Source organism: Pteropus vampyrus, unplaced genomic scaffold, assembly GCF_000151845.1.
Source record: "Pteropus vampyrus isolate Shadow unplaced genomic scaffold, Pvam_2.0 Scaffold307, whole genome shotgun sequence".
NCBI classification, from domain to species: domain Eukaryota; kingdom Metazoa; phylum Chordata; class Mammalia; order Chiroptera; family Pteropodidae; genus Pteropus; species Pteropus vampyrus.
The window spans coordinates 1,808,616-1,826,528 of record NW_011889088.1 but is presented as its reverse complement, the minus strand read 5'-3'; the positions used below and the strand labels follow the sequence as shown (position 1 = coordinate 1,826,528).

Here is a 17,913-nt window from a genome sequence, read left to right as displayed (position 1 = left end):
TTGAGTGCACTGCGTTGCTTTAGTGTCTAGCAGAGCACAAATTGTAAACACGCCATTAGATGTAAAGGCTGCCCTATGATGGTGGCTGGAGGAGAATGGGTGCTGAAGAAAAGAGGATTTTGGCTGAAAATGAACTGCTGAATAATTTATCGTGAATTGAAAAGTCAATACCTTAAGCGAGGCGTGGTAAGGCTTGGGAACTCAGAGTAAACACTATGAGGATGTAATTTTTTGAGAGAACATTATCAAAGGAATGTCTCTTTGGAAGGAGCAGGAGGCATAGAGACTCTGACCAGGGGCTGGGGTGAGGATGGGACACAAAAGGAGAAGTAGAACGGAGACTACCTTCAAGGCCTCTGCATCTTAACTGGAGGAGAGGCGAGGCTGAAGAGGAGTTGGAGAATGGTTGAGAACAAAATTAGTGATGCCAAGTAGGAGTTCCAAGAAGACCTGAACAGTGGGCACAGGAAAGCTTCCTGGATGAGGGAGGACTCAGGCCTGCAAGGGAGGATTTGATGAAGTAAGAAGAGATGAAGGGAATTTTATCAGACAAGCTATTACGGTGCAACAGAGAGAAGCTGAAGAAGCCAGTGGTAGTGCAGGTTGAAGAATGCCATGCAGAAGAATGGAAATGTGCTCAAGTTTGAAATGGGAGCCCCTGCAGATTTTTTTTTGGCAGGAAATTGACATTCATTCATTTATTCATTTACCAAATAGTCAGCATATAATTGAATAGGTGTGTTCCAGATTCTGTGCTGAGTGCTGTGCATGCCATGGTGAGCATAAGGCAGGCATGACTCCTGACCTCACAGGATTTACATTCTAGTGAAGAAGACAGATAACCAAAAAATAATCACATTTATTGTGCTAAGTGTTCTATACGCACCATCTCAATCTTCACTGTGAGGTTAAGAGGTGAGCGAAATAATTATCTCCATTTTACAGATAAAAAAAATTGAGGCTTAGACAAGTTAAGTAATTTGTCCAAGGCAACCCAGCTAGTAAATGGTGGGGCTACAAATCTATAATGCTATTATGCTATTATGCAGTTATGATTTGGTACTAAATGCTTGGGGAAGTAGATGGGGCTGTGGGTCAATGTCGGACACATGACTTTGTTCAGGGGGTCAGGGAGGCTTTTTAGTGGAAGGGGTTAAGATGAAAACTATAAGATGAACTGGGGTGATATGGTGAGGTGAGAGGCCTAGACATGTGAAGGAAGAAGATAGGCTAAATCTGGCAGGACTTTGAATGCTTGTCAGGGAGGCTAGCCTTCATGCCGAGGGCAATAAGAAGCCACTGAAGGGTTCTAAGAGAGAATAGATGTGTGTGTGTGTGACAGAATCAATTTTGAATTTTTAGGCAATCACTCTGGCTGCTTTGTGGGGAATGGATTGGTGGGGCCAGGAGTGCAAGCAGCTGGAACAGTGAGAGAGTTGTGAAGCAGGAAATAAGTGAACCAATAAATGTGTCAAACCCTTGAATACTTTATTCATAAGAGAGGCCCTCGGTTCCTCTTGCAAATTCTTTTTTTCCTCATTTACATCCAATTCTAATAATTCAGCTATTTGTTTTCCCAGTTTATAGCAGATTAAGAGTAACAGTTTAGAAAGAATTGAGGAGTGCAGTGAGTATAAAAAACTGGCGTGTGAAAAGTGGCAGTTTGATTCTAAGGAAAGACACACATTAAAAATGTTAAAATAAACAAACCTAAATTACTCAGCAATTTGGTATTATTCAATGGAAAGGCAAAAAGTCCTACCCCAATGGCATCCTCTCATTTTAACCTCGTATTCGATAGACTTTAGTGATTAATTTGAGTCAACAACAAAATGTGATGTTAAATAACCTTTCTTTAAAAAGTCAGGAAAAAGATTCCTCCACATTCCCAGAAGCTCTTGCGAGTTGTTGGTGGAACATCCCAAGATGGCTCCAAAGCTTGGAGCTCGGTCTTCCTGCTCCCGTCTCTGAGGCCAGCTCTGAGTCTTCCACTGTGTGAGGGTGGCCATCCTAGGATTACTGGAGTGGAGGGACTGGGGATTGGTCAAAGACTCCCGCTTCTCATCAGTGAACCCAGTACATGGGCTGAGGCAAGATGACCTATTGGCCATGATGGCAATGGGCCTCCTTCAAAAGCTCTGCCAGAAAGTTTTCTAGACAGCTGCAGCATTTTAGGGATTTAGAATGGTTGCAGCTGATAGGGAACTTCCTCATAGAAGCAAAGCATAAAAACTAACAGTCTCCAACCTTTTTGGCACCAGGGATTGGTGCTCCTATGAAAATCTAATGCCTGATGATCTGAGGTGGAGCTGAGGTGGTGATGCTAGTGCTGGGGAGCCACTACATACCCAGATGAAGCTTCGCTAGCTCACCCGCTGCTCACCTCAGGCTGTACAGACCAGTTTCTAACAGGCCACAGACCACTGATATAAATGATCCTTCAGCACTTGGACTTACAGATTTTTACCAGCATGGACATGGCTCTGACCCCTTACTGGGCCCTCTGACTCCACCACTGAGGGCCTTGGCCTAGGTTGAGTGTGAGAAGCACCCTGTTCTGCACAGACTTAGATTTGCTTTTCTCCAGTCTTAAGACTGAGGCTCTCCAGCACCCCAGTACTCAGATATTCAAGCCCTGATCCCTTATCCCTGAGATGGATGATACTCAACCTTTCACAGTTGGTGCTGTCAGAAGTACAGCCAGGAAGCTGGATTGATGAAAGACTCTGGCACAACTTCTTCTATTCAGGTGACTTATTTTGTTGTTGTTGTCATTGTTGTTTATATAATAGACTTAAAACAATGTTATTCGATTATATTCTAGAAGGCCACAGTAGGAAAAAATGCTGTCTGAAGAGTGGGGAGACCCCTCAGGGCTCCTTTCTGTAAGGACTTAGATTCCCAATCACCTCCCCCAACTATCCTGGACTCTCGGCCTCCACTAAGTTACTCCAGACATTTGGGTTCCATCTGGGAGGCCCATTAGGGGGAAAAAATCCTTTAGTAGAAGATAGTGGGGTTGGTTAAAGAGGCCAGCTCTGGACCTCAAATTTTTACTAAGTTATAACATCCTGGCTGGGAACTATGACCATTGGAAATATGACAGACAGTTGGAGCTGTGATGACTCTTGTATAACTTTTGCTAGCTTGAGTTTTAGATATATTTTTTGTTGCTATAAATGTAATTTTTTCATTGTTTCCAAATTGTTTTTTTGAAACAATTGATTTTTATTGATTGATCAACTATCTAACAACTTGTTAAAGTACCTTATTAATTATAATAAATTGGCATTTATTTGGAGTTCTCTATGTGTATAATCATCTCAGTATACTGACAGTTTGATTTTATCTTTTCTGAAAGAAAAAAGAAACACGTGTTAGTGTATTTTAGGGAGATTCATTTCCAAACTGATTGAAATATAAAGGAACAAATCATGATTCAATTTTCTGGAGATTCTTATATGTCAGATTTATTGTTCTCTGAGACTATCAAATAATACATAATTTAAGTAGAAATGTTATTCATTAATTTATTAAATATTTATTTAGTACCCTGGTAGGCTTTGAGGATATTATTGCAAATAAAACTCAGAGACCCATCTCTGCCCTCCTGGAGCCAACAGAGTAACGTTGTATAAGGTTAATAGTCCAGGTGAGACACGGAGACAGTTTAGTTAAAGTCATGGTAGAAGACATGGAGAGTTGTAAAAAGATTTGCGACATAATTTGTAGTTAAAACCAATTCCACTTGGTCATGGATTGGGCATGGGAAGCAAAGGAGAGGGAATTGTCAAGGATAACTCTTGGGTGTCTGTTTTGCGCAACTAAATGGATGTTATCAGCCACTGAGATGGGGAACACTGAAAGAGGACCAAATTTGGGAAGGTAGGGAGGAGGGGGGATGCTCATGAGTTTGTTTTTGCCATTTTGATCTAGAGATGCTTTTAAGTCATTTAAGGAGTGTTAACAGGCAATTGGATATACTGATCTGGAGCCTGGAGGAGAGATCTGGCTGGAATCATCTGTCTGTAGAGAGTAATTAATGGTTTAGGTGTAGATGAAATTGGCTAGAGTTGGAGAAATCAGTTAAAGAAGAAGGGAGAGGCTTGGATGGAATCTAGAGGAGTTACAACATTTAATGGTCAGATCAAAAAAGGGATAGGTTGGCAGTAGGGAGAGACAAGAGGAAATCCAGGAGAGTGTGTTGTCCTAGAAGCTAAGGAAATTGAATGTTTTAAGAGAGAAGAGAAATTTAAGTGTCAAAAGCTACTGAAAAGTGAGATGAGGACTGAGAAAAGAATGCCATTGGATTTAACCATGTTGTAATCATTGGCAACATTATCACAAGCTATTTTGGAGATGATTATTATGGTTGAACAGGGAGTAGGAAGTGAGATTTTTGACAGTTTATTGGAAAATAAATGAATTTGCACTGTTGAATTTTGGTATCAGAACACATCGCAAATAAGAATCTTACTCGTTAAGGCTTCAGAAATAAGCTTTGTGAGTGAGCACCTTGAAGGCTGGGCCTATCCCTTCAACATTGCAGTGACCCCGCAATGAAGTTAGAGTGGGATAGCAATGAATTTGCTGTGCCTGTCCAACTACTTGGGAACACGGGGCCTAAGCACTTTATTCTAGAGTCTGTCAGCTCCCTCATCATGCTTGCAAATGCCTGGATAAAGGAGCCCATGCACAGTGGAGAATTGCTAGCAAATACCTAGACACTTTTGGTTTGGGCCCTGTCAGATAGTGATTGTATTGGTATCTGTAAATATATCCTGCCACATCAGCCTATCCATTGGCACCTACTGAGGCTGTTTTATCTGGAACCATACATTCGAGTACTTTGTACTTTTGTACATCTGCATTTGTCTTGGAATTAAGTTTAGAGAAGTTCTTCGATGACGAATTACACCATTCTCTGAGGAGGGCCTCTGGGCCTGCTGCAAATGCAAGCTGTCCCCATCTCTGGTCTCTGGCTCTGTCACAGGAAGCAGATTGTTGACTATCTCCCAGCTGCTTCTTGCCACTTGCAATTTGTGCTTTCTACAGAAATCACTCTGTTCTGAACAAGCCAGTCACCTCTCTGTTGTGAGAAGGTTGTGTTTGCTGAATATTTTATTTACCATCTGTCTGGCAGCAAAGCACAGAATATACTTAAGGGCCAATAATGCCCCAGACCATCATATACCAATCCTGAAAAGGTCACTGCTTATCCTCCTGGGTGGCTGGCAATAGGAGTCCCTCACACAGGTTCATGCTATTCCTCTGAGGCTTTGGGCTACGTGCTGTGAAGCAGCCGAGGGAGCTTTCTGTCCTTTACCGAGGCATCAGAGTAGCCTCCAGGCACTTTCCTAAGGGTAGCCTCCAGGGAGTTCCCCATCCCAGGTCCTCTTCTTCCTGCCTTCCCGAAGCCCACACATGAGTTTCCAGGGAAGCACCTTTCATGGGTATGAGGAAATCTGTGACCAGACTTCTGCTACAGTTAGGGGCTCAATAAATGTGACTTCCCTTTCATCCACTTCACCAACCGGATTCTCTCTTTCAGAATGGGAATTTAGTAGCTGTTTTCCTTGCTCAAGGAACAATATCCAATTAGGGTTTGAAAGTGCTTCTGTTTGCACCAGTCCTCTTTGTAGATGCAAATACTTGAAGAAGTCTCTCACTTTTGCATCTTAATCAGTCAGTAATTCTTTCACTGAAGATAGATATTCCTTAACAGATACTCAGGAGGGTTGTGGTATTTGTAAAGAGTGCTGGTCTTGGAGTTAGAAGCCATCTACTACTTTTACTCATTAATGTCTGACCTTTGATATAGTTTCTCCATCTAAAAATGGGTATTATAATATTAATTTCCTTATGGGCTTGCTATGAAGATCAAGACATGTGTGAACAACAGTACTAGTATAGCTTATAGGTGGTCTAACAAGACACATCACTGTTCTGTGTAGTTCTACTTGGTTTTACTTATATTACTTGTATAGAAAACTGATACTTATCCCTTTAATAAAACATTAAAAATATACATTTAGTCCCTGGGCTACAGAATGGTTAGGTTCTTGAATATATGCAATAATTATGAATTGGCAATGAAATAGCATGCTTTATTACTTAAATAAAAATATTAAATACTATTAAAACTAACATTTGTTGAATGCTTACCCTAGACTGCTTACCCTTTGCAAATTATTTCATTTTCTAACAACTCTATGAAGTAGATATTCCATTTTATATATGAGCAAATTGAGATACAAGAACTATAACTTGTCCACTTTTACAGAACTAGTAAATGGCAGATCCAGAATTCAAACCCAAGTCTGGATATATGTGTGTAACCATTATGTTCTACTGTTTTCCTAATCAACATATATCCTACTGAGCATCCTTTTAAAGAACAGAAAGTCAAAATATTTATAAAATCTTTTTCTACATCTCCACTAGGAGACAACGCTCTAAAAATGTTATTTATGGAAAATATACAAAACTAAGAAATGGCTCTGAGTGAGTAAAAGAGGCAATGGTTGATAACATTCCTGCCCTCACTGTACTATGAAAATGGTTATATAGTTTGATGATTCCATTTATTTTTTTTCAATAGGAAACACATACAACTATCATAGTACCTCAAGAATTGTGTGTATGTGTGCATGCATGTGGGCTGTCTGTGTGTATATGTGTGTGTACTTGCTGGATTTGGCAAAAATCTTACTCCTAAGGTATTGCCCTCTTCTCTATGGCCATAAATTATAAAGGTTGGCCATTTTCCTAATGACAAAGAATGGTCATTATTAATGAAAAGGTTGAAATGCATTTGGTGTGATGTGCTCAAAGCATACCAATGCATGAGGCTCGGCTGGCCATTTGTTTGCTGGGTATAATAGTTATCCCTAGCTTACAGATGAGGAAATTGACTTAGAGTAGTTACAAGACTAGCTGAGGTCACAAAGCAAGACAGAAATGTGAAGCAGATTTCAGCTCAACCAAAGGAATCATTTTTTTAAAATTAAAAAGTAATAATTCAAACTTCAGAAGTATTACATTAAGAAATATTTATTGTAAAAATTCAGATATTACAGATGAACATGTTCAGAAGTTCAGAAGTTGTCTGGTACCCTTAATTATGATTCTTTTCCCAAAGAAAGTTTATGGTGAACAATTTCACACATATTGCTTCTCAGACTTTTTGTATGTATGACTAACCTGGGGATTTTATTAAAGCGTAAATTTGATTCAGTAGATGTGGGAAGGGCCTGATATTCTGTGTTTCTAATAAGCACTTGACTGATACAGATGCTATTGGTCCATGGACCATACTTTGAATACAAGATCATAGAGTATGTGCATTTTTAATTTCATCATCAATGCCAAATTGCATTCCAAAGTGATTGTACCACTTACACTTTTATCAGCAGGATATGTGAATACTCATTTCTCTTACAGTCTCTCTAGTACTCGAAAATGATCACATTAAATTAGTCAATCTGATAAGGTGAGATATGGTATATACATTTTAAAGATGTATTTCCTGATTGTTAACAACTTTAGCCATCCTTTCATATACTTATTGGATGTTTATGCTTTCTCTTTAGCTAATTGCTTCCTCATATTCTCGGCCTATTTTTCCATTTGGATATCTTTGCCTCTTCATTTTATTGGTTTATATGATTTTTTTTTTTTTTTTAGGCAAGGCAACCCTTGGTTGACCTCACAGATTGCAAGGACCTTGTCAGCTTACAATTCCTTATTTTTTTAATTTTTTACGCCTACAGCACCTGGTCTTCCTAGGTGGTCTCCTATCCAAGTACTAACCAGGCCCGACCCTGTTTAGCTTCTAAGATCAGACGGGATCGGGCTTGTTCAGGGTAGCATGGCTGTAGACCTGGTTTATATGATTTTTAAAATATATTCTGGATATCAATCCTTGGTCTGTTAAATATCTTCCAAATGTTTTTCTCCTGATCTAAAGAACAAATTCTCATTCAGCAGAGCTATCTAATGATTGAATGGAAGCAGAACTGTTCAAAAGTTACATAACACCTTGTTGGGGAGAGACTTGGTGCTTCTAACTGCTGGTACCTTTCTCTTTCATGTTAATATAATACATCGAATTAGTGTTTATTATTCAGTATTACAGTTTTTTATTTGTTTGCCTTCTGCACTTCTTGAAGACAGGGGCTCAGTTCTCCGAGTCATACCTAGCACTGGGTCTAGCACAGAGCAGGTTATCAGAAATATTTTGTAGACAGATGGTTAAGTGGGTCTAGTTGCAGGATTCCTGTCAGGATCTGCCTTCCAGTTCATCTAAGAGTTGCTTTGAGCCCTTCAATGAGATGAAAGAAGAGGAACCCAGAGTCTGTTTCTAAGATCCTTTGCTTCCAGTTAGAGGAAAATTTTTGGGGGGTGGCTGTGTCTTCTCTCCTTTCATTTATCTTTCAGATACTTTGGTGCTCAGAGATAGTAATAATAACAAGAACTAATATATAGTGCCTTTAATGTGCTTTATGTACATGACTTCATCTAATTCTCACAACATCTTTTACACAGTAGATATTATTATTATCTCCATTTTATAGATGAAAAAAATTGAGGCACAGAGAAGTTAAGTAATTTGCTCAAGATCACACAGCTAGTCAATGGCAGATCTGGGATATAAACCCAGCTGTCTGGCTCCCTAGTCTGTGCTCCAGAGACAGCATATTAAAAACATTAGGCCTGACACAATGTGGGTACTAAACAAACGTTCCTTTTTTTCCTTTTCTTCTCCCAGAAATATGCCTTTTTGGTCAATGACATCTCAGTCCTGTGGCTTGGTAGAATCCAGTTCCTTTATCTCCTTTATCTCTAAACCTTACATCCGTCCCTGCCGGAAGCCCCAACGATCATTTTTTTCCTAGAGACTTGACAACCTCACTTCCCACACAGCCAGGCCAGAGATTGGGGCTGTGTACCTAAAGGGCTCAGTTTTCCCTGCGTAGCCCCCAAATCCTGATTGGCACCTCTGGGCTCAAGGCTTTGCATGGTGCTGCCATCTGGTAGGTATAGATGACCCACTAACATTACTTTCAGATGAGTGGACCCTTGCCATTGGCCAAGGTAGGCCCGTTGTTCCTTTTTAACCTCCAGGTCAGGGGACCCCACTTAAAATGTATTCAACTAGTAGTTAAACTCCATTAATGACTGGCTTTTCCAATCCCAGTATCAGAGATACTCTGAATGAAGGCTTAGTATTGGTGGGATGACAGTGTGGCTGTCCTTGTGGATAAGAAGTCCTATTCAGCTCCCCTTTGAATCACATGAAGAGGGCAGCTGCCTGCCCAATATAAAAGATGGGTGAAAGCCAAAGTTTGTACTGGGAAGATCTTATCAAAGATCTCCATCCCTTTTTGTAGATTCTTTAAGGTACTCACTTTCCTCTTGTAGCAGGAGTAGAAGGAGACCCCAGGCTCAAATACTAGGCATGAGTTTAAGAAATACATTGTACTAGATTCTCTGCTGGGCCTGCTCACACTCATTATCTGATTAACTTCACAGTGATCTTCTTAGGCAGAATTTATTTAAAATAAAGGTGAAGAAACACTTAGGAATTAGATAAATGACCTAACTTGAAAATCAGAAACATCCTTTCAGTTCAAGGATAATTTTTTACCAACTTTTCAGGCTCGTAAAAGAGACCCATATTGAGACTATGAGACTCAGGTTATATCCACATGTCTGGAGTAAACTGGCCAGGGCCCAGGGCAACTGGTCATTAGACAAAACCTCAGGGGCTCAATAATTACTTCTTGGATTGAATGTAATTGAGCTGAGGGCCAAAGATATAAATCTCTGCTCAGGTATTATTTACAGGAGTGATATATATGAAGGCTAACTGTTTTCTGGCCCATGACTATAAAACCTTTGTGGGTAAAGTCATTGTACTCCCTTCCTATGAACTTGTTTATAACCAAGGGATTAGGAGTCTTAAGTGGAAATCTGAGGGTACTCAGGCCAACGGTCCCTGAAACCAGCTTTGCATTTTGAACATCCTATCAACCTATGGAGATCACTGTACTACTGTTGGTGAAGAAAGACATTTTGAATAGAAAACCAATGTTCTGGAGCCCACTTAGGCAAGCTGAGTAACTTGCTGCCTATAGGATTAGTTCCTATTAGCATACATAAGGGAGAGAGTACTGATATTGGTTGGTGGAGAAACCAAGCATTGCCAAATAGCAGGAGGAAGTTCATGGAATTGAGTTCTGGCCTGGAAGAGAGGGGCCATATCCTGGGAGAAAACTCACCTGATCCTGAGCACCCACTATTTGTCCTGTATTAACTAAAGCCCTTTCTGGTGCATTCTCTCATTTAATCTTCACAACTAGTCCTTCAGCAAGTCTTGTTTACATTTGACACATGGGGAAATTGAGCCCCGGTAACGTTTTGAAACTTGTCCAAGCTCACTTAACTAATAAGTGGTGGATCTGGGATTAGAGTCCTGGAGTCTGGCTGTACCTCCAGTGAATATTCTTTGAACTGGTCAACTTGACCTTGTGACCTTGCAGAGAGGGGAGCCAGTTTTGCTTTCTTCTTTTGTTGCATTCATCCCGTCCACAGTTACAAATTATCTTAGAGAATCAGCTGGACAAAAATTTAAGGTCAGCAATCCACTTTATTTTCTTCTTGAACCTTATTTTTAAATGTGGGGCTTTTCTTTCCCCATTAAGAATGTGAAAAATGAGTACTGCTCTTCTTCATCTAGCCCTATGGTGGTTTGGGAAAATCCTGTGAAGAGCTGAACTTTCAGGGTTCCTTCTGGGAGAGGGTGCAAAACAGAAGGAAGACTTAGATCTCTGTCATTAGCTGTACTCAGGGCTGTTGCTTATAAATCCATTTAGCCAGAGGAAAATCCAGCCCCTTCTTTTGTGAGCTGATCAGACTTCCAAAGGAGAGGAAAGGGAGAGGCAGATTTTACTCCCTTGTGGATAGAGATTTCTATACCTTGATTTTTTTTTTTTTCAGAAATAGTGCGATTTTATTCAGAAATAGTATTCCCTTCCAGCTATGGGTAAAGAGAAATATTCTAGGATCTCTAGTTGGTGTCTATTTCACAGCATTTTTTAGAGAGTTTTATAAGCAAAGCGCTGGTTGAAGTGCCTCTGGCTGATAGCCATTAAGCACTCCTTTTGGGGTTTTGTGCGCTCTCTCTTTTGTGAGGCCTTTTCTTTGAATCCAGAAGACACTGCTTGAGGGAGCCAAGGCTGATTGGGGTGCTGGTGCACAAGGTGGGCATATAGCAGGCTGCCTCCCTGACTCTTCAGGCCTGGGAAATGCACCCACAGATGGAGAAGAAAATAGAAATCTGTGTTTTAAAGTCTTTGTTTAAAGGAATTCTACTTAGAAGCTGAGAAGTGAGTTCAGCAGAAGGGGACAATATGAATATTTATTTGCTCTAATAAACAAAATAATTCCAACCATTGGAGTCCAGCTTTACCCCTTTGCTGTCAGCCACAGTTCCTCCTCCCTAACATCACAAAAAGCATTCATAGGGACTGTACAGTTCACAGAGAGTTTAATGCCCCCCACTCCCAGCTCCAACTTCCCCAGGGATATTTCTGTGCAGGGTTACCTTATGCATTGAGATGAGCCTGGTGCCCCATGGATGACAACCAGGGTTACGGGACACGGCTTTGTCCTGGGAATAAACAGACTAAAACAACAACAACAACAACAACAACAACAACAACAACAACAACATCTAGATAGGGGCAAAAATATTCTAGGGGGATGGTGGTGGTGGTGGTGGTCCAAAATCTTCTAGGAGATTCCTAGGAGGGTTGGCTCCTTTGACAGTTGCCAAGTTTAGAGACCTGGGGAGCAGGGACAAGGTGGAGGTCAAAGTGAGGTCAAGGAAGAAGTAGGCACTCAAGGGCCTGTCCAAAAGCAAAGCAGGACAGGCGATATGGCCCACACTTCCTTGGCTTCTCTGCATCCTAACAACAACAAAAAGGGTCGAGCAGTCTACTGGTGCGACCCGCACGAGAAGACCCCAGGCAGGGGCGGGCGAGGGGTGCTGAGCCACGCGAACCCCTAAGACCAGAGGTTCCCGTGCTAGAGCAAGAGGTGGATTTCCCTAGGAGTAGAATCTGCCGATCTAGAGGCTGAGACTGGCGGAGTGTCCTCTCCGAGAGCTTCGGGTCTGCAGCAGCCAGCGCGGGCGCGGTTGGAGACTCAGGCGACTCCCTGGAGGGCGGGAGCCAGGCACCCGCCAGCAGGTGGGGCCCGGGGGCCGGACTCCGCCCCTCGCGCGCTCCGTGTTGGTCCGCGGCCGCCCAGCACCGGCCCCTCTCCTGAGCCGGAGCGCGATTGGTGGCGGCGCTTGTCGCTCGGAGGGGGCCGGGCCGCTGTTCTCCGTGGATCTCCCTGCCGCCGCTGCCGCCGCCGCGGTCCTTCTAGCAGCGCCGGCGGGTCGGACAGCCAAGACAACCAGTGCCTGGCGATGGGAAGCAGAGCGGCCACACACTCAGGCTGTGGCAAAGTTTCCCTGACGCGCCTATCGGAGTGCCCGGCTGTCGGCCTCCTGTGAGTGCTCCAAGAAGGGCTAGGAGATTTTTTAATTTGGAAAAAAATCCACCTCATTTCCTTTGTCAAGCTCTCTCTCCCAGCGGCCAGCGGCGGGAGCTCCAAACTTGGGCACCGGCGCTCCATAGCTAGCAGACCCGGCTTTGGAGATCCTCGGGACTCAGGTGCTCCGGCGCCCAGCGGTCCGGGGCGGGCTAGGGGGTGTGAGCGCGGAGCAGTCCGGGGCGCGCGGCTAGGAGGAGCCCCCGGGAGCTCTATATGGAGGAGGGCGCTCAGAATGGTGTGCACCAGGAAGACCAAAACTTTGGTGTCCACTTGCGTGATCCTAAGCGGCATGACTAACATCATATGTCTGCTCTACGTGGGCTGGGTCACCAACTACATCGCCAGCGTGTATGTGCGGGGGCAGGAGCCGGCGCCCGACAAGAAGCTGGAAGAAGACAAAGGAGACACCCTGAAGATTATTGAACGGCTGGACCACCTGGAAAATGTCATTAAGCAGCATATTCAAGGTATGGGCGTGTTGGGAAACTTGGGCTGCCTACGAGGTCCGGGAGTGCCCAGCGCAGCGCGGGGTGCGCGGGGGTTGGTGCGTATCTGTGGAGCGGCTGCGGGGCTCTGAGGCCGCAGACGCTTTGGGGGGCTGCGTGTACGCTCTTGCCTGAGTGCGGGACCCTCATGCCTGCGGCCGTGCGCGTTTCTCCAGGACACACGTGTGTGTGTGCGGAGCTACATGCGCGGATGTGTGCAGCTTGCTGGCGGTGTGGGGGCGCGCTGCGCACGTGTTCAAATGTACGTATGACTCCGGGCTGGTTGTTCGAGGGCTCTCGAGATCGCACACAGGTCCGGCTCAGAAGTGCGTGTACGTGTGAATGTGTGTCCGTGTACTAGGGAGCGCGCGCGGGCAATCGAGCTCATTTGATCACTCTTAAGGGCCCAGGGTAAGATGCCCGCGTGGCTCCGGCCATTGGCATTTAGAACCCACAAGCTGCGGGACGAGCCGGAGCTAGGAAGATAGCATAGCTCCAGCCCCAAAATCCGCTGTGCACGGTCTGTGGGGAAAATGCAGGGCGTTCCGTGGCTGGTGGAGCTTGCTTGAACCTTCGCGGTCCCTACTTCCACCACAGCCCACGGCTCTAAGACCCTCTCCAGGAGCAGGTGCGGATACAGGGAAGAAGCGTTGGAGCCTGGAGCTCTGTCCACTGCGGTGGCGCCTCCGCCCAGGACCTGGAGAACCCGCCCTGGGCCGCGCCTTCCTCGCGGGGCGCTTGCGAAGGGGTGAAGGCCGTTCCCTCCGGTAGCTTCACTTCCAGGTCCAGGGAGCGGCTGGAGCGGAGCAGACAGACCCGACCGGGTGGGTCTGGACTCCAGAGCTGTGTCAGGAGGTTGTGCTCCAGGCTAGGGCTGGGGCCAAGGGGAGGGTGAGGGACAGGGCGCTCCATTGAGGCAGTCCGAGTCCAATGAGCTGTCAGAGGCAAGGGATGGAGAGCTTCAGGAGCCGAGGGCACTGGTGCCCTGTGTGCATACACATGTCTCTGTCTCTCACGTTCACACTTCTCTTTTATTCACCTCCCACTCCCCGCTGCTTTCTACCAGGCATATCAGGCATGTGAGCTTCTTAAGGGCAGAGCCATCTGAGCCTAGTTCACCTGTAAACCTACGGGACCTGCCAGGCTTTGGTTCCAGCACTCTGCAGACCTTGGCAAATATAGGGTTGAGTGGAAGGCTTTCACTCTACCAGGAGCACTCTCTTTTTGTTTACATGTGGATGTCTGGATCCAACTCTTACACCTGCTGCCCCTGACAGGGTGGGGACAGCTGCTCTGTCCACATTTGGTGTTTCCCCATTGGTCCAAAATAGTTTCTTCCCAGGGGAGGTTCAGGTGAGTGTAGGAGAGGTATACCTATCTATTGTGCTTCCTGACTGATGACTTCAAAGTAAGTTCATGGCTCTGGCACTCCCCCCTGAGAAAAGGAGATAATTGACAGCTTCTCCTTCATGTGTTTGCCTCTCGACCTGGCACTGGGCTTGACAGACCAATTTATTTCTCTGGTGGTGCCTGTTGCTGCTCTTTCTTACTTGTCCTTTTTTTTTTTTTTTTTTTATCCTATGGGTCCAGATTGAAAATTGATCAATAGAAGTACAGTGTTTGCCTCAGGGTGATTCAGAATGTTCTCAGGGAGACACAAGGCCATACCTTACTTTCACATTTCTAGTTTGTCCACAGATTTTGAGAGATTTTCATTCACAGATTCTCTCTGCATGTATATGTGTTCCTGGAAAATGATTCTCCTGTGCTTCCCAGTCTGGTCAGGGAAGAGGTGAGCAGGGTACTACTTTGGGAAACAGTGAGGAGACACTATTAACTCATGAGGTCATCACAGAGTGGGGCCCCTATCATGTTGAATGTGGACCATGTCACACGGTTTATAAGGCTCTACATGAAAATGATTGCAATGTTGAAATTGAAAGGAGACTTTGTGATTTTTTCCCCCGGGAAACTATAATTATGCATCGTTTGGAACTTTCAATTATATACCTGAAAAAAATGAGAAGGATGGGAAAAGAAGAGGGAGCAGGATCCTTAACACATGCGTTGGTACAGTTCTCTTGTAAGAGTGCACTGATTATATTATGACTCCAGTGGATATTCAGAAATGACCAGACTCACAGGACAGAAAGGCCAACGTCACAACTCATAGCGGGGCGGGGAAAGGTTGATGACTTGGAGAAGACTGGGCATGAGGCAGATGGAGGACAGTGGTTACTTGGTTGGTTGTGCCACAATGGTGTAATGATGACAAGTGACAGCTACTCCTGGTGGTGCTGGAGCCATCCCTGAGCTGGGATTTAGAGAATTTAAAGGGAAATTTAGGGATTTACCTTATTTAGATCAGGGGCCTACAAAGTTTGGGCCTGGCCAAGTGGGACACTTTGAAGGCAGAGGGTAGGAAAACAAGATCAGACTCTTGAGTTTGATGATAATGTGTATTCCACTATCAAGTTCCCTCTAGCCACTAGAACCTTTTGAACAATCCAATTTACTCTACTGAGCTGAAGGTGAATAAGGGATGATAATAATAATAGCTAAAAATTATACAGCACCTCTTACATGCCAGGCACTATTCTAAGTGCTTTACATGTATTGACTTATTTAATCCTCACATCCCTATAAGGTAGGTGATATTTGCTCCATTTTATAGATGAGGAGGTTATAATATGTCACACCACTGGTATATGATAGTACAGGAATTTAAATACAGCTAATGTGGCTTCAGAATCTGTGCTCTTAACCATATACTATAGTCTCTCCTAAGAGGGCCAGTGGGTCACAGGGGGAACAGTGCTCCTTTGGAGTCACTTGATGGGGGAAGTGAGGGACCTCAGAGGGTGGCCCAAGGGTAATGGTGTCATAGCTTTCCCACATGGAGACTCCACCATAGATAAACTTAGAAAGCTGTGGATTTTGTTTTGTTTCATGTTGAGAGGCAGAAGTTACATTCACTTAAAAAGCGTTTGTCGAACAGCCAGGACAGTTTCTGGCATTCTACAGAAAGTAGGTGTTGGATGGATATGTGGATGAATGAATGAGTACACAGTGAGGACACCAGTGAACTGGTTAGTCATTAATAAAAGCATTTCCATTCTCAAATGAGTATGTTTTGCTTTGGAACCTTGCTCAGGCTTCTCTTTGCTTTGGAAGAAAAGTTGTCCCAGAAGTTGCAAATGTCACAAAATGTTCTGCAGGATGTTCCATAGGATTTGCAATTAGAAGAGGCTTTGGAGCATCACCCTTGAGGTCTGTTCTAGTCATGACTGAACAGTTTATTTTCCTCTTGGGAGTTGCAGTGATATTTCATTTTAATTTGTTTTCTGATTGAATGATTTAATTAGATAGTGTTTGGGAATCTCTTGGGAATGTAAATTGCAGTTTTGAGAATTTTTTTTTTTTTTTTTAAACCAAGATAGATGGTAAACGAGAGGGTGGATAACTCCAGATTTTAAAAATAGCATCCTGATGGGTTGGAAACACAAAGTAAGTGTTAGAACAGGTTCAGTCTTAGGAAGAGAAAGATCGGATTGCTTGAGGTGATGAGGTGGATTAAGTAGAGGCCTAAGTATTAGAGAACTTAGGAAATGGAAATGTTGATTTACTTCCTATTTTAGAAGTCCAAGAGAAACAAAAGCAGCATTCTCCTTTTGTCAATTAGTATCTTTTTTGAGTCTCTAATAGAATATGCCAATATTAAAGGAAACATTTTAAAAATATATCAAATTGTCTCTAATTTATTCTACTCTAACAACTATTTTACATTTCAGCATTCCCTTCTAGCGTTGTCCATCTGTTTCCGTATCTAAAAATGAAGGTGTACTCATGGTTTACATGTAATTTTTTATTCAGCTTTTTTCAATTTGCTTTTCGTTAGAAACAAATTAATTGAAAAATTGGTGAAAGAGGAGAATAAAACAAGATATTACACACGTGCCTTAAATATTTTATTTTAATATTGTTCAGAATGTACATTCATTTACCAGCCTTTTGATGTAAGGCCAAAGCTTTGTCTTTGGGTTGAGACTGCCAGTTGATTTTCTGATCATCTTCCCTGCATACACTACTCCCATAAGGTGCTGTTTATGAAGTCTGATTTCTCATTTTGTTTTCTTTAAAATTCATTGAGAACTTAAAGATGCTTATGAAGCAATCTCACTGTCGTAGTGTAAATTTTTATGACTTTTATCTGGTCTTTTGCAGTCATTTTGCTCACATGTAATTTGACTACCGTTTAAGTGATTGGCTTTATAAAGTCTTTCCAAAGCATTTAAATCAATTTTCTCAGAAATAACAATTTTCATCTTTTTAGTAGTGATATTCTATTGATTTGTATAATGTGTAATTAAATTATGCTATTATAGGGACAAGTACCAAAAGCATAAACACATTTGGGAACGAACCCACTGGACTGGTGGTAAGCATGCAACTCAATTGCTAGCAGGAGGTTTGAGTGGGCGGTAGAGAGAGAAGCCGACACAGGGGGACGAAGGCCTCTTGGGGTTTGTTTCACAGGGGGAGTGGAAAGCATGGCTAATCTGGAGAGGTGAATCAGTGGAGGGTTTTAAAAGAGAACTTTTATTTTATTTTTAATGACTGCCTACTATTCCATCATTGATATACCATTATTGATTTAAGCACATTTCTGTTTTTGAACATTTGCTTTTCTATTAATGCAGAAATAAGCATCTTTACCTCACTGTTTTCTTCATTTGAATTACTTTTAAGACTTTATTTCCAGAAGTGGGATTACTACTGACTCAAAGAATATAAATATTATTATGAAAGATTATTTCTCAAA

At 43.1% G+C, this 17,913-nt stretch overlaps 1 protein-coding gene and 1 pseudogene across 4 annotated transcripts in view; one reads left to right on the top strand and one right to left on the bottom strand.

Moving 5' to 3' along the window:
* Positions 1-7,763: 7,763 nt before the first annotated feature.
* Positions 7,764-7,882, bottom strand: LOC111730330 (annotated as a pseudogene).
* Positions 7,883-12,393: 4,511 nt separating this feature from the next.
* Positions 12,394-17,913, top strand: part of GALNT18 (polypeptide N-acetylgalactosaminyltransferase 18) — a 336,064-nt gene continuing 330,544 nt past the window's right edge. For 2 of the 4 annotated variants that reach the window (XM_023521596.1, XM_023521597.1), the window contains exon 1: positions 12,394-13,073. In XM_023521596.1, the coding sequence (XP_023377364.1) occupies positions 12,839-13,073 (235 nt within the window). In that variant the 5' untranslated portion in view covers positions 12,394-12,838. The remainder of the gene's footprint in view (positions 13,074-17,913) is intronic. The other 2 variants (XM_023521598.1, XM_011377260.2) reach the window with 2 other exon arrangements.